The following is a 16,754-nucleotide window of genomic DNA, read 5'->3' on the forward strand; positions in this document are numbered from 1 at the left end:
TTCTAAGCCAATGAGACTGAGTAAGTCGGCATTTTCTGTAAAACTATGAAGAAGAAGAAAAAAATTCTAAAGAAAGAAAAATGGGAGAGAATAAGGTTCACCCTTTTCTCTCTGTTGCTGTACTGAAATCCCACGAGAGAGAGAGACTGTCACGTTCATGGCGCAGGGAGCGTGCTCAGTGGACACGGGCTCACACCAGGGCAAAACTTCACCCCTCACAGATGCGCGACGAACCTGCGGAACGAAGGGAACCGCGAACATGCACCAGAACGCGTCTTTCTGGCACACACATTCTGTGCCATAGGGTTTGAGGCGTTAGAAAGTGGACCGTCTCCTCCACTTTGGTTGATGTCAATCATCAGAAATCCTGAAGATTTCGTGTGTTTTTCAATGTGTCTGTCAAATTAGGCTGAGCTGAATGACCCATTTACAGATGGGCGTTGTTCGTAAATGACTTTCTTTCTGGATGTCTTTTATGTTACTGACGTAGTTGAAGTGCACGTATTCTTTTATATATACTTCTATGTATTCCTTTTCATATATTTAAAAAAAACTGCAGTGTATTTGAAATGTCGTGATTGTCTTGTGTTCTGCATGTATTCGGTGACCGTTCTGAAGGTTCGATAAGAACGTGAGCATGATGATTTTCTCCCATGAACCCTCTTTCTATAAAATCTAAGGAAACAGCCTGACCAGGCGGTGGCGCAGTGGATAGAGCATCGGACTGGGATGCAGAGAACCCAGGTTCTAAACCTCGAGGTCGCCAGCTCATCTAGCTTGAGCAAAAAGCTCAATAGCTTGAACCCAAGGTCGCTGGCTGGAGCAAGGGGTCACTCAGTCTGCTGTAGCCCCCAGTCAAGGCACATATGAGAAAGCAATCAATGAACAACTAAGATGCCACAATGAAGAATTGATGCTTCTCATCTCTCTCCCTTCCTGTCTGTCTGTCCCTCGCCCTGTCTCTGTCACCAAAATAAATAAATCAATAAAATCTAGGGAAACAATTCTATAAGATGTCCTCATGCCGTGCAGTTTTAAACTTCCTTCTATTTAGGGCTATCTAAATGAATTGTTGGGAACTCCTGTCCCAAGCTTCTCCCTGACTCTTTTTGCCGTCACAGCCACGTCCACAGTGGAGAGAAGACTGGAGACATTTTCACGACTAAGCCCGGCATAATTTTGGTAGTCTGTGTCTCCCGAGCAGTTAATTATATGTCAAGGTTTTACGTAGTGACTCAGATTGGCCAGGCCGCTGTCTTCTTCCTACGGCGAAGCCAGTTTGGGGAGAACAGCCTAGGCTGGGTCCTTCTCCGTTTGCCCTGGGTTGAGTCTGTTTTCATGGAACCTGAGAAGCCTGTTCCTTTGTCAGTGGACGCTCCCCACCCTGCCCGCCGTCCACACAGCCTTGGGAGAACCTCGCCAGCGGTGCATTTCAGGAGAACCAGTCTGGGCGCAGCACCACGGCTTGTCACTTTTTCTCTGCCTTTTCTCTCAACGATCAATAACCGTCCGAGGCTGTTATTAAGAAAACTGGCATAAAATTGTCAACTGTCAAGTTCTTGGTTTGAAGGTCGGCATGAACCAACTCGTTCTTTTAACAACAGAAACTGTATCAGCCTTGTGGATTCTTTCTTTCTTTCTTTCTTTCTTTCTTTCTTTCTTTCTTTCTTTGAGAAAGCCTGAGAGGACAACCTATTAAGTGAAATGGAAGTCTGCAAACCAAGGTCTTTTGATTCACGCTGTCGCTTCGTTTACACCCATCCCAGTGTCCCTGAAGCCCACCTGTCCATCCGTAGCTGACGGGGACGATTGCCTTGCGCCATTGCAGCTTGCAACTTGAGCAGTCGCCTCCGCCGTCTTCGTGACTCGGTTTCCTCCTTCAGATGTGTCTGTGTGGCCAAGGACAGCGGTTCCCTCCATTTTTGACATGTGTGATGACCCCATGGAGGGAGAAGGGAGTGCCTCCCTTAGGCTTGGCTTTATGTCCTCGACAGCCGGCACTCATGCCAGAGAAAAGCCCTCCAGACGCCCTGGCCGTCCTCTGGGCCTTGGTCTCGTGTTTAAAGGGCCAGCAGGATCAGACATGCTCCTGAGAAGTGGGGGCAGATGCGGACTTCTGAACCCTAACTCGTCTGTGCCCACAGCGCAATGATGAAGATCTGGGGGGGGGGGGGGGACGGGAACACACCAGCCAGACCACCTGCGGTTAACGGACCAGGTGCTGGCATGGATGTTGCTGTGGTGACGCACAGTGGATAACTGTTTCCGGGGTTTACAGGCCGATCATTCAGTCTTTCCTCCTTGGTCTTTATATCCACCTGGACGCCCTCACGTGCAGCTGTGAGTTCGGGCTGTGTCAGGAGGGTGTGGCCCGGCGGTTGGGATTAGGGTGGAGGAAGAAATGGCTGCACCGTTCGAGAAGAAACACGCAGGTCTCAGTCTTTCCAGTCGGGCTGTCCGATGGCCCCCAGCTGTCCTCCAGGAAGTGAGACAACCCTGGGCTTGAACACGGGTCCCGGATGTGTGAAGACAATTTTTGTGTGGCCGCCTCAGTGCTTTCTGTGTTTTGTTGCTTAGATGACCCCCAAGTCCAAAAGGAAGACGATTCACAGCCGGATGCTACGGCCGGTGTCCAGGGCCTTCGGTGAGTGCCGCTGACCGCATCCCTCCCCCCCTGGAGGGGCCTCACACCTGCGAGGATGCTTCTCGGGGCTGCTCTGCTTGGGGCGTGGGGAAGGCGGGGCGGCGTGGGGGTGGCCGTTTGCCGCTGTTCCGTGGCGGGCTCGGTCGCTCTCAGGGACTCGTGTCCGTCTGGGCAGCAAGCGTGAGCCGCGGCTCTGCTTTCTCACAGAGATGGAGTTCGACCTGGACAAGGCCCTGGAGGAAGTGCCCATCCACATCGAGGACCCGCCGTGCCCCGCCGGCCGGCCGGAGAAGCGGAGCTCCGGCCTCATCTCGGAGCTGCCGTCGGAGGAGGGAAGGAAGCTGGAGCACTTCACCAAGCTGAGGCCCCGGCGCAACAAGAAGCAGCAGCCCACGCAGGCGGCGGTAGGTGGCGGGGGCGGAGGTGGGGACCAGAGACCCCGCGCACGTGCCGTCCGTGCAGCGTAGTGGCCGGGAGGGGACCCCGCGCACGTGCGGTCCGTGCAGCGTAGCGGCCGGGAGGGGACCCCGCGCACGTGCGGTCCGTGCAGCGTAGCGGCCGGGAGGTGCTCCACCATTCTGGGGAAGACAGGGCTGCCATTTCCTACTCTGCAGAGCAGAGTCGTCTTTGGAAACGACGTGAGTGACAGACACAGGTGACCTCTGGGTGCCTGTACCGCCTCTGAGTGTGCGAGGGTGGAAGATAATGAGCAAGGAACTTATCTGTGATTTAAAATTGTGTGCACATAGCCTCCCCCAGCCCCCATGTGCTGACCTGCTCGGTGCCTTTGCTTTCATGACGGGGACGTGAGCAGTGGGGTGACCGTGGACCCGAGCGGTGGGGTGACCGTGGACCTGAGCGGTGGGTGACAAAGCTCCCTGACCGCTCTGCTGCAGGAGGGGACAGCACTGTTCCTGTCGGGAGCACATTGATCCTGTGTCTCCGGTTCCTGTGTCTTCTCTCCTTCAGTCAGATGTCCTGGAAAACTTCACCTGTGCCCATTGTCTCTCTTCCTGTCCCTGCTCCAAACTCTTCATTCTGGGCCAGCCCACCTGAAACCGCCCAGCCCAGCCCCTCCTGACCTCGTCCTGGGGACACGGGTCATCTTACTTGACCTCTAAGCAGTCACCTGACGCAGAAAGCTCTGTCCTTCCTGAGAGGCGATTTCTGTGGCCTCTGAGTCGTCACACTTTTATCCTGCCTACCTTGTCACGAGGCCTCGAGGCAGAATTGGGGGGTGACTTCTAGCCTGCTCTCCACTCCCACTGGTGACTCCTGTCCTCTGCTGAGCTGGTCAGACGCTCACCTGCCTCCTGCACCTGGAAGTCCTCAAGCTCCTCGGGTTCAACCGCTTCCAAACTGGGGCCTTTGTTTCTCTGTAACCCCCCCCCTTTCTCCTACATCATCCCCCCCTCCCCCCGTCCGGGAGCATCACCACCGACAGGTTAGACCCCTGGATATGGTCCCGAACACCACCGCCCACTACCAATCTGACCTGCCCTCTGCCTCCCCCTTGGTCCTGCCCTCCCTGGCCCCGACACACGTGCATACACACGCACACACACACGTGCACACACACGGTTACACACGTGCACACACGCACATGGGCACACATGCACGCACACATACATGGGCACGCAAACGTGTGCACGCACACACATGCATGCACATGTACCTGGGCACGCACAACTGGCATGCACACGCACACACGTGTGCACATCCCGAGCTGATACCAACTTGCCTTCAGCCCTCCTCTGAGACAAGGCTTCTTGCAGGAAGCCGCCCCGTCCTGTCTCCCACAGGGTGTGACTGCATGACCTAGGGAGGTCGCTGTCACCCACGTGGGCACAGGGTGCAGCCCGAGCAACCCTCCGTGGCCCTGGCGCTGACCCGGTGACAGCTCTGGGCCGGCGGTGTCTCGGCGTGCGGTCATCACCGTGGTCTGGGCTGGGCGCTGAGCGGGGAAGGGATGGCGTTTCCTGGGCCGTCGCTCGCACTGGATCAGCTTCAGCGTGTCTGATTTGTTCCCCTCGTTTAAATCTGTCAGAAAGGAAACAATGTAGGCACTGCTTTCTTCTCTGATCTACTTGTAACTTTCAGTGCACCAGGACGGCGGAGAGGAGTGATTTTCCCCTTGTCTCTGTAAATGAGGGCGGGCCCTTTTGGGTGGGAAGAGATTCTAGACGGCCCCCAGGCACGCAGCGCCCCCCTGCGGCTCTTTCCCTGTCCTTCACGGAGGCGCCTGCTTGTGAAACGGTGCTCTGAGTCCCCCCCTCCCCCCGTGGCCCCGGGAGAGAGGACGGCATGTACTTTTCTTTATACGTTTAAAAAACAGGAAAGAGGGAGGGGAAGAAGGCTGAGGGGGTGGAGGAGCAGACTGGGTGTGACCTAGAGAGAGGACAGGGTCATCTCGGTCCCTGTGGGCCTGCCGGGTTGGAGCCCAGGCGTGTGTCCGAGGCAGCGGGGGACGGCGTGGGTCTGCACAGGTCCAGCCTCTCCCCAGCGCTGGGAGGACCAAGAACGTGGCCCGGCCTGCGGCTTTGCCTTGGGCCCACAGTGAAACATCGCACCATGGGATTTCACAGTGGTGGCCGTACTCAAAGGGCTTCCACCTCGAAGGGCCCTTCCCCTGTGGACACAGTCACCCCCACTTTTCAGCAGGAGGGAGCAGGTGGTGGCCATCGCTGTGACTTGCACGTAGTCGCAGCAGCCATCCAACGTCATCGTTGTTGTGTTTGCTTTGCGAGGATGGGGTGGGCTCTGTCCACCCTGCGTCCGCAGTGGCTGTCCCTGGGCTCGTCCTCAACCTCCAGTGACAGAGCTCTCGGAGCTGAGGTGCAGGCTGTCGCTTCTTTCAACGTTTCTGTCACCAAAGGTGTCATCACACGGGGCGACCACGTGTGGTTAGGATTGCATGGCCTGTGTGCAGCGGTGAGAGAGAGACCTGTCACCTTCCTTTCCTGTTCCTGCCGAGACTGTCCGTCTCGCTGGGGTTTCAAAATCACACCGTCTTCTCAGCACCAGCAGGGACGCGCCCCCTCTCCTGTTCTCTGGGAGAGCCGCGTCCCTGGGCTGCTCGTAGCCTCCACGCTCTCCGCCCTCGTCTGTCAGATGACCTCTGGGGTCCCGTCCAGCCCTGGAAGCTGGGAGCCTCCACGCTCTCCGCCCTCGTCTGTCAGATGACCTCTGGGGTCCCGTCCAGCCCTGGAAGCTGGGAGCCTCCACGCTCTCCGCCCTCGTCTGTCAGATGACCTCTGGGGTCCTGTCCAGCCTGGAAGCTGGCCGTCCTGCGGGAACATGGACAGCCCGGGGGCGCCCGCTGATGGTCACGTCCCCAGAGGACCTTTCGTGTGAGCTGTGAGTTGTTTCCAAGCAGGACGTGAGAAAAGGGCTGAGAGGAGACGTTGATGCTCACAAACGTTATTCTTTTCCCCTCAAAATGGAAAGGGGAATTTTTTTAAAAAGATTTATTTAGACGAATTGAACACACAGGCACCGCCATGTTCATCACAGCCATCTCCACAGTGGCCAAGACCGGGAAGGGGAACTTGAGAAGAAGCCTCTGGGGGGAGGGGGCGGGGGGGCCCTGGAGGGAAACCGCTCACGGCAGGACCTGGGGTCCCGGGGTCCCCTCACTGCCGTCCCTCAGCCGGGCGACCGCGTGGGCGCCGCTCCCTCCGAACTGCCGTGGATATGGGATTAACCGGGACCCGGGAGAAACCTTCCCTCTGGCTCAGCGGGTCCAGGTGAGGGTGTGAGACAGTGTACAGGACACACGGGAGCCCCCGAGCGCCGTGGCTGCGAGAGAGGTTTTCCTCCCGGTTCCTCCACGAAGGAGAAACGACCACACAGGCGAGTGTCTGTGCTGCTTCCTCTTCCCTCAACAAAACAGAAGGTATCCAGGGAGCCCTCGGCTGTAACTGAGTGACAGGACTTGGCGGGGTCTCCAGGCCGTTCTGTCTGCAGGAGAGCCCCCCAGGCTGAAGCCACGTTCAGGCAACAGGAGTCATTGTCATTGTTGTTGCCGCTCACATTCCGCAGGGCCTTTGTCTGCTGTCTGCTCCCTTCCCAGTGGCCCCCCCCCCCACAGGAGCGCGAGGACTCGGAGCCTTGTCGCAGTGGAGGCGTCCCGTGGGGGTGGGTTAGGGCTGAGCAGCCGTCTTTTCTGCAACCAAGTTACGTGCTGGCGTGAGCCGTTCCCCAGAGGCCACTGGAAACTCGGGGCTTGCAGAACGAGGATGAGAGAAAGCAACTTCCCCACCAGGGCGTGGCCAGGCTGCAGACCAGGTGCCGCAGCCCCCGTGAGCTGGTCCTCACGCCCCACACGCTGGGCAGGATGCCCGTCCTTCCCCAGTGCCACAGCTGTCTGTGGGGAGCATTAACTCGGTGCTTGGCACAGACAGCCGGTCGGTCGGCCGTGCGGCTGAGCCTGCTGTGAGTTGTCCATTTAGAGAGACCGCCGACTCGGTGAAGAGCCTCCTTGTAGCTTCTCCTCTCCAAGACCCAGGTTTCCGAGTCCTGCCGGACACCCGTCCCCAGACTTCCTCCAGCACCTCGGACACGTGCTTTTCCCCAGCCTGATCCGTGGCCCGTGTTCCCTAAATCCCCGCTCCCACCGCCTGCCTAGAAACTGGACCCCTCGTGAGCGTCTATTCTGCCTGTCCTCGTTCCTCTGGTCGTAACGAGGACTTCGCCCACGGCAGGGCAGATGGGACGGGGACAGTGTCTTCTCTGGGGTCCCTGCACATCTCTCCTGCGCACTGCCCAGAGTTAGCTGGGCCCCCGGGCGGGTGGGCCACGTCATCTCTTCTACACACTGCCCGGAGGTATCTGGGCCCCCGGGTGGGTGGGGCCACATCATGTCTCTGGGGGCTCCCTGTTCCCTGCAGGGTGAACCCACACCCCTTAGCGTGGGACACAAGGCTGTGCACTGTTGGTCTTTGTGTGAATAGCTGGGAAGTATTCATGCAACACAGAGGTAACAAGAAATCCTTAACTAAAAGCCATTTAAATAATGGAAAACACGCATCCTCCTCCCCTCACAGAGTCCTGACACCTCCCAGGTGCGTCCGCCTCTCTGCTGAGTCATCCTCAGCACGTTGGCTTTTGTCCTCCAACCTGTCCCCTCTTGGACTCTAGGCGGCTGCCACCACTCAGACATCCTACCCTCCCTCACGTACCTGGGCAGAACAGCCACGTTCCTCCCTGTGCGGGACAACCTGTCCAGGAACCCCTAGCGGATTTCCCGAAATGTCACAGGCCAGGGCTGTGTCCCGTGCCCTCAGGCCCAGGAGACGGGATTCTGCTCTCCGGAATTCTTATACAAAGAAGTATTCACAGTCTCGCCATCAGCATTCTTCCAGCAGGAGAGGGGTTTGGAGTGAACGTGTTAGTGTGCGCCGGGATTTCTCACTCGGCGGTCAGCGGTCCGCACACCTCGGGCCGGCTGCGGGTGTCACAGCCCTCAGAACTTAGCGTGCGTTCATTTCCTGCGCCGCCCCCCTCCTGGATCCCTGCGCCGCCTCCCTCCTGGATCCCCGCGCCGCCCCCCTCCTGGATCCCCGCGCCGCCTCCCTCCTGGATCCCCGCGCCGCCCCCCTCCTGGATCCCCGCGCCGCCTCCCTCCTGGATCCCCGCGCCGCCCCCCCTCCTGGATCCCCGCGCCCCTCCCTCCTGGATCCCCGCGCCGCCTCCCTCCTGGATCCCCGCGCCGCCCCCCTCCTGGATCCCCGCGCCGCCTCCCTCCTGGATCCCCGCGCCCCTCCCTCCTGGATCCCCGCGCCGCCCCCCTCCTGGATCCCCGCGCCGCCTCCCTCCTGGATCCCCGCGCCGCCTCCCTCCTGGATCCCCGCGCCGCCTCCCTCCTGGATCCCTGCGTGGATCCCTGCGCCGCCTCCCTCCTGGATCCCCGCGCCGCCTCCCTCCTGGATCCCTGCGTGGATCCCTGCGCCGCCTCCCTCCTGGATCCCTGCGTGGATCCCCGCGCCGCCTCCCTCCTGGATCCCCGCGCCGCCTCCCTCCTGGATCCCTGCGCGCCTTTCTCTGCCTTCGGAAACACTCGACTGCGCGGCCAGCTGGGTCTGAGCCGCCTCCTATCGGCAGCCTCGGCTCTGCGGGGCCTGGCGTCTGTCCGGCGTCCCTCCCTCGTTCTTCCAGGCCCGTCACGTGCCCACGTGACCCCGCCCCCATGCCCGGAACCCAGCAGCCCCTGCTTGCGGAGTTGCGGTTGGACGTCTGTCAACCTTGCCCCCGTTTGGTTTGCAGGTCTGGGCGGTGACCATGGTGTCCCAGGACGGTGAGCAGAACGGCCTCATGGGGAGAGTGGACGAGGGGGTCGACGAATTCTTCACCAAGAAGGTGACCAAAATGTGAGTCCGGTAATCACACTGTTTCATGCACGTTGAAGTGACGGACCCTCAGCAGTCCGGCCGTGTGTAGGAAGGCTCGTTGGGTTTAGGTGTGTGGGCCTATTCTCGCAGTGGGATGGGCCATTCTGGTGGTTTGCAGAGTGGGGTCTCCAGGCCGGCAACTGCCTGTCACCTGGGAACTCGTCAGAGCGGCAGACTCTCAGGCCGTGACCCCAGACCTACCGGCTGAGAAACTCCACAGGGGGAGCCCAGCGCTCGGTTGTGATGGGACTGCGGTAACTAGTCTGAAAAGGGCCACGAAACGGGCCGTCCCAAAGTGATTTACTAGGGTGTTCTCACGTCACTGTGGGGTTCCGATACAGGGCAGTGAGCTTTGACAGCTGAAATTACTCCTTCCTTTCTTCCTCCCTTCCTCCCTCCCTTCCTCTCTTTCTCTCTCTCTTTCTCTCTCTCTCCCTCCCTCCTTCCTTTCTTGGCAGGGAGGCAGAGATGGACTCCTGCATGTGTCCTGACCGGGTTCCTCTCGGCAAACCTCCGTTTAGGCGATGCTCTGTCTTTCTGGGTCACTGCTCCGTTGCTCAGCAACTGAGCTCATCCTCAGGGCCCAGGCCAACTGCTTGAACCATTTGAGCCATGGCTGTGGGAGGGGAAGAGAGAAAGAGAGCTGGGGTGGGGGGGAAGCAGATGATCACTTCTCCTGTGTGCCCTGACTGGGAATCGAACCTGGGACTTCCACAGGCCGGGCTGACACTCTGCTGCTGAGCCAACCAGCCAGGGCCAAAATGACTTATTTCTCAATGCTCCCTGTCACTACTCTGATACACGTGAGGACCATACATCCCTGGCAGATGGCACAACTTTAACAGTGTCAGAAGGACCCCGCCATCAAGGAAGGGGCATCAGAGTGAGCGGCTGGCACGTCGGTCTGTGCTTTCTTAAGACTGCGTGCAGTTTTCCTAAAAGACAGCTCACTGGTACTTTCCTTAACTGTTGTTTACCTTGAAACGCTCCCGTCTTTACGACAATTTGCACCAGGTTTTCAGATAGCCAGCCAACGACACATCCGCCCTCCAAAGACACTCTTGACAAGGGGCCGCTCTCGGGAGGGAACTTACACACGTGGTGGCCACGCCGGGCAGGTGGATGGTGGGGAGGGGGAGCCAGCTCTCCTGTGGGTTGTGGGGCCTTCTCTCTCCTCGGCAGGACGGTGGGAGAGGGAGGTGGTCTTTGTGTCCATAATGGTGCGACTCACTGAATGCTGTGAGCTTCCGGACACCGTGGTCTGTCTTGGACATGGGCCTTGAAGCGCGGCATGGTGTCCTGGGGAAAAGTCTGTCCTCCTGTCCTGTGCAGCCCCCCCCCCCCCCATGTCATTTATCCTGGGACGCTCTCCCCCGGCTGTGCCCCGGCCCCCCGAGTTAGTTGCTCTTTCTCTCAAGCTGACTCGATGCGTTTTTCTCCGTCCTCCACACACGTCTGCGAGAGCACGCGTCGTCCTTGGAGAGTCGGCTGGTTTCTTTTCCTTTCACAGCTCAGGATGGAGGAACGGGCTCTCAGTGTCAGAGAAGACGCCCCCTCAGAGAGCAGAGCGGCAGCCCCGCTCGCCTACACGCTCCCGCACCCTCTCCTCCCGTAGAAGCTGCTCCTCAGAGGCGGAGCCTGAGTGTTGCGATGCGTAGGACACCGTGTCCGTGACTCGGCCCGTGGCGTGGCGTGGCTGAGGGGGTTGAGTGAGTGAGCAAAGGGGCCCTCGGCCTGTAGCCGTGTTGACCACAGATGCCACTGCGAGCTCTTCTTTCCGAGACGTTGGGAAGGACGTAGAGGGGAGGTCTGCATGGACCCCGTGGGCCGTTACCCCAGAGTGATGACCTCACCTTCGGTCTGCGTCCCGAAGGAGCCCTGATGAGAGGTGGGGAGTGTTTATACGGGCATTTCCCACCCCACCCCCTGCCCGGGAGGACTCTGAGGTTCCCGGACAGACAGCTGGACTCATCTGTCTTCACCACGTGGTGATGAGATAGATACTTTGTTGTGTCGTGTAGAAACAGATGCTTTGCTTGGCTGTGTAAAGGCCTGGGTTTAGGTACAGCCCTGGAGTCGTGTGAAGCAAGTTTGAAAATCCTATGCGTGGTCATAATTTAAAATGTCAGATGTCCTACAAGGCTCCCCCCCCCCCCCAATATATATATATATATATATATAATGTTTCCTGTTCCTTAGAAGTGATTCATTCCTGTTCCATTAGCTGTTTATTTTTTATTTTGCCTCCAAATTCCTTAATGACTTGCAATTTCCTGTTTTTCAGTTTTAGGGAGAAACTATAATGAGTGACTTCTTACTGTAGAGGATAATTTAGCTCCTGATACTTGGACGCTTGTGCCCACCACACACACACACACACACACACACACACACTCCTCTGTCCTGAGCCGTAGCATAGCGGTGGGTCCCTCAGTGTTGAGTGTTGACTTCATCGTGGCCGAGGAAGTGCTCAACGACTGTCCTTCCGTTTCGTCGCCTCTTTCTGGTCTGACTTTGAAGCAAGGACCCAAATCTTTGTTTGGCTTGAGCCTTTGTAAGGGTGGGTGGGATTGCAGATGTTGTCGGATGGTTCTGGAAGGCTTTTCCAGGGTCGTGGGGTCGTCACAGTGCACCGGGGTAGAGCAGGCAGTCACCTGGGTCTGGAGCCACCAGCTGTGTGCCCAGGCTCCTAATGACCAGAGCGCTTGACGACAGGCCAGCTGACCTCTGCTCCCAGCCCGGCTGCCTCAGGCTCCTTCTTACCTTGTGTGTGTCCCCGTGTCCTCACCTGGGGACGTGATGACAGCGGTTCACCTGCGCCATCTCCCCAGGGCGGCGACTCCTCGCCATTTCTCAAACTCCCCAGAGCCGCTGCCGCAGGAGCAGCAACCCCGCGTTTATATTTTTTGACGATTCCTGCTAGGAGTTGATTTTCCGTCAAACCAGCAGGGTTTCTTTCTTTCGAGCTGCAGGAGATCGTCCGCCAGAGGCCCGGAGCCCCACGACCTCGGTGATGGGGGCGAGGAGAAGAAGAAGAGAGATTCTCGGAGGAGTTTTCTCAACCTGATCAAGTCCCGGTCCAAGTCCGAGCGGCCGCCGACGGTCCTGCTGGCGGAGGAACCGTCCTCGCCGAAGGGGGCGGTCCGGAGTCCAGCCGCGGACACGCCCAGGAGGGACACGAAGCCGGCGGAGACAAACGGCAGCGCGGATCGGACGGAGGAGATGAAAACGCCCGAGCCCCTGGAGGACAGCCCGGCGGAGGAGGCGGGGAAGCCGGACCACGGCGACGGCCGGGGCAGCCCCCAGGGTGGCCGGCGGTACGGCGTCCAGGTGATGGGCAGCGGGCTGATGGCCGAGATGAAGGCCAAGCAGGAGCGCAGGGCGGCTGGCGCGCACAAGGTGAGGGCCTTGAGCACGCCGCGCGGTCTTTGTATTGCCCCTCCCCCCCCCCCAATGAGAGAGGCAGGAAAATAATAGCCTGTGGGTTAAATAAAAATCGAAAACCAAAGACACCCCCGCCCCGCCCAAAATATCCTTGGCACTAGGGCCACGTGCTTCCCAAGAGCCACCGAGGCCCAGGTCGCTCGCTGGTGGCACCTGCCCCAGGTGCTCCCTGTCCTTGTCGCAGACGCACGTGGCAGCTGGTCCCAGGGGTCCTCGGCTCTGGGGAAGACTGAGTGGTCAGTCTCAGCCCCCTCACCCCCGGGGCGAGCAGGAGAGCAGCCAGGCAGATGAAAATCCCGAAACCAGATTCTGAGGATAGAAACACAGAGCTATATTTTCACACACGTCGCAATCCATTCCCTTTTCCAAACCTAAAAATTCCTGGACCTGTTCCAGATTTAAAAGTCCAAAGGAAAGGAAAAAAAAACAGTCGAGGTTATTCCGTTAGAATTAACTGAATACATGACCACTTACATGTTGTCTGTCGCTATGAGGACTTCATAGTTTAAAAATTGCGGAGTCTCCTCCCCCCCCCCCCCCCCCCCCGAATCCAGCTTGAGCGTTATTTATCCTCTGAGCCTCTTTTTGACATAGAAGTTGGGATTTGTTCCTCTTCACGGCCTGTGCCCTCCTGAAGGGCTGTTCCTTGTTGTGGTCACTGAGAGTCACGTGTGCACATCTAACCCAGGTGTTGCCCCGAGCTCTTAGCCTGTGGAGCTGGGTCCTTCCACGGAAGGAAGAGTGTACCCATATTTTATGTGGACTGGCGCTAAAGCAGTCCACCCCAGCGAACCCCTGGTCTTCAGAAAGTAGATGGTGGACTCTTGACCAGGGCGGGAGGCCTGTCTCTATCTACTCCTAAACACCTGGACCCTTTTTTCTCCCCGTGAAATCCTGCCCCCCACACTGTTTGACAGGTGCTCATCTGCACCTTCGTCATCTAACAATTTCCTTGGTGACAGGCTCCTCCCACCTCCCTCCTCTGTAGGGAGGAGTTGACAGCGAATTCGGCAGGGCGGCCTGAGACGGCCTTCCTGGTCAGGATTCTGAGTCAACACGGTGACCACCACCCCGGTGGAAAGGTTTACATGACGCCCCAGGAAATGTTTACATTTTCATCTGTTCTGTAGAATTTATTGATGACAGCGACAGTGAGCACCCTGTTTTCAGCAAGGAGCTGCTTATTTGGGCACCGTTTCTGCTGATGAACAGCTGTTTTTCGGTGGAAGGATGAGGCTGGCTGGAGGGCTTTTTCCAAACGCTCTGCGTTGGATATATAAATAGCTTCGAAGTAGAAAAAAAAAGATTCTTCTGGTCTAGTGTTCAAGGTTCATAGCGATGGTCTCGTAGCCCCATCTAGTGTCTTCTCGAAACAACAACAATAATAAAAATCCTTGGTATGGAAATAATTTGAGCCAGTCAGGGGTATCCACAGGCTTGATTTTAAGAACAATAAAATGAATAAGAGAACATTTTTCAAAAATTAGCTTTACACTGTCGTCCCCTAAGATTCCATGACGTATTCTGTTAAAGCCAGAGACATTAAGCATCAGCGGTGACAAGACTGCTGGTGACAACCATCTGTGTTGTCCTCATGTGCCTCTTGAGTAATTCTCTTTACACTGTCCGCTTTTAATGTATGTATTTAAAGGGAAAGAGCTGTGAGGTGAAGACACGGGATAGGTTAACTTACCAAGTCGGGGGAGCGGCAGGTTTTGAATGCCGAGAGGCCACACCTTGCCTGCCGGGGCTGCCTGAGCGGCTGGCCCTGGGGACAGTGGTCTGAGTCTGGCTTTACCTGTCACAGCTACTGCCCCGAGTCAGTGAGTGGCCTTTAACCTTCCCGTCTCTGCGGTCACAAACTCCTCCCACACGAAGTTCGTGGGTCTTGTGTTCAGTGAATTCTGGTCAGCTCACCCGTGTCTGCCTCTTACACACTGCACCTCTGGGCCCTGGGCCTGCTCGCCTGGCACGGAAGCCCCGGCGAATTCTGGGGCCCCTTTCCTCTGCGTGGTGCATCTATATGGAGCAGGTGTTCTCTGCTTCTCAAACCGGGTATTTGGAACCTGCCTGGGAGCCAAGGCCTCTGCTCAGAACCTGCATGGCGGGGTGGGTGGGCGGGGCGGGGAGGGGCGCGCTCTCGGTGCATTGACCAATGACAAGCGAGAGGAAGCTAGTGCCCACCAGCAGGGAGGGGTGCAGAGCCCCACCAGATGGGGCGGGGCCGGTTCAGTCCCGGCCTCCGGGCCTCTGTCTGTAGGAGTTGAGCAGTTCAGCCAGGGAAACCACTGTCACCAAGGCCCTGGCCTCCCTGGTCCCATGCACACCCCAGGGACTGGCCACACCTGGGCCCCCAGCCCTGCCTGTGAACACGGAACGAATCTTGGTCCTCAGAGCTGGTCCTGGGGTCTCAGGGAGAGGGTCCGAGGTGGTCAGCATGACTGCCACGAGTGAAAGAGCCATCCTTCGTGGTCATTTCCTGTCTGCCTTGTGCCTTGTTCTTTTCTTACGCTTTAAATAAATACGCACTCTGGGTGGGGGGTGCCTGAATTTTTCAGAAGCTGGGGAATGACGCCGTCTCCCAGGAGTCGCCCAGCCTGGCTGGGAGCACAGAGCAGCTGGACGGAGGTGGGGCAGGTAAGCTGGGCCCCTGCTGCCACCCCTTCAGGGAACTCCTCAGCTGCTGCTTCCAGAAGTCACCGGGATTGACAGGAAAAAATAAAGGGGGGGTGCGGGGGGAGGGGCAGAATCAATTGTGTGTTCTCAGCGCTCCCCTGAGGGAGACCTCACTCCTCCTCCTGCCCCAGCTCAGTGGGGTGCGTCCCCCCATGGGATCCGTGTGCCTGAGCAGGATGCCTTTTCTGGTTCCCAAAGGGAAGAAATTTTCATTGCGAGGAACCCTCAAAACGGAGCATTGGGAGGGGGATATTTTGGGGATAGAGCTGACTCTCTAACATTAAGCTGCTGTGGCGTGTGGAGACTGGCCCTGTAGTGTGATGCACGCTCAGCCCGACCTCCATAAGCACCTCGTGTCCTTTGTCCCCGTGGGCTGTCGGGTGTGGTCCAGGAGTGAAGCACTGAACACGGGAACCGTGCAGATCAAGGGTGGGGGCCTCAGGCTGTATCTGTAGTTCTAGGTTTTCGCATCTTCAGGCAATCAGAGTTAGAACAGAAGCGATCTTTAACGGGCTTGTTTTTGACAGTCATCTGGTTCAATTAAGGCAGCAAAAGGGGCAGAGCAGGGTCCGAGGTGACATTTCCACGCCGTCCTTGTGAGCCCTCCCCACTCAGGACCTGCAGCCGCCCTTCTCACTGATTGGCATTGCCACCCGGGGCCGGGTCCCGGCCGGGCCTGACGGTCCTAGTGCAGGAGGAGCTGTCCTCCGTGCCCACCGCGGGGACCCGCACGCCGTCCCGCGTGACGCCTGGTGTTGGCGTGGTCGTCGGCGGTCAGAGCCCTGGCAGCCGGGCTTCCTGTGCCGTCCCTGTTCTGAGGTCGGCCGTGGTGACGGAGGACGGTGACCGTCCCTGTTCTGAGGTCGGCCGTGGTGACGGAGGATGGTGACCGTCCCTGTTCTGAGGTCGGCTGTGGTGACGGAGGACGGTGACCGTCCCTGTTCTGAGGTCGGCCGTGGTGACAGGATGGTGACCGTCCCTGTTCTGAGGTCGGCCGTGGTGACAGGATGGTGACCGTCCCTGTTCTGAGGTCGGCTGTGGTGACAGGATGGTGACCGTCCCTGTTCTGAGGTCGGCTGTGGTGACAGGATGGTGACCGTCCCTGTTCTGAGGTCGGCCGTGGTGACAGGATGGTGACCGTCCCTGTTCTGAGGTCGGCTGTGGTGACAGGACGGTGACCGTCCCTGTTCTGAGGTCGGCCGTGGTGACAGGATGGTGACCGTCCCTGTTCTGAGGTCGGCCGTGGTGACGGAGGACGGTGACCGTCCCTGTTCTGAGGTCGGCTGTGGTGACAGGATGGTGACCGTCCCTGTTCTGAGGTCGGCTGTGGTGACGGAGGATGGTGACCGTCCCTGTTCTGAGGTCGGCCGTGGTGACAGGACGGTGACCGTCCCTGTTCTGAGGTCGGCTGTGGTGACAGGATGGTGACCGTCCCTGTTCTGAGGTCGGCTGTGGTGACAGGACGGTGACCGTCCCTGTTCTGAGGTCGGCTGTGGTGACAGGATGGTGACCGTCCCTGTTCTGAGGTCGGCCGTGGTGACAGGACGGTGACCGTCCCTGTTCTGAGGTCGGCTGTGGTGACGGAGGACGGTGACCGTCCT

The 16,754-nt window shown here is 58.4% G+C and overlaps 1 protein-coding gene across 4 annotated transcripts in view; it reads left to right on the forward strand.

Moving 5' to 3' along the window:
• The window catches only part of CARMIL1 (capping protein regulator and myosin 1 linker 1), a 213,781-nt gene that overhangs the window by 182,260 nt on the left and 14,767 nt on the right, over window positions 1–16,754 (forward strand). For 3 of the 4 annotated variants that reach the window (XM_066352268.1, XM_066352272.1, XM_066352271.1), the window contains 5 exons: window positions 2,578–2,644; window positions 2,852–3,048; window positions 8,909–9,012; window positions 12,006–12,432; window positions 15,036–15,114. In XM_066352268.1, coding sequence (XP_066208365.1) covers window positions 2,578–2,644; window positions 2,852–3,048; window positions 8,909–9,012; window positions 12,006–12,432; window positions 15,036–15,114 — 874 coding nt within the window. The remainder of the gene's footprint in view (window positions 1–2,577; window positions 2,645–2,851; window positions 3,049–8,908; window positions 9,013–12,005; window positions 12,433–15,035; window positions 15,115–16,754) is intronic. The other variant, XM_066352270.1, reaches the window with a different exon arrangement.

Source organism: Saccopteryx leptura, chromosome 11 (assembly GCF_036850995.1).
Source record: "Saccopteryx leptura isolate mSacLep1 chromosome 11, mSacLep1_pri_phased_curated, whole genome shotgun sequence".
Taxonomy (NCBI): domain Eukaryota; kingdom Metazoa; phylum Chordata; class Mammalia; order Chiroptera; family Emballonuridae; genus Saccopteryx; species Saccopteryx leptura.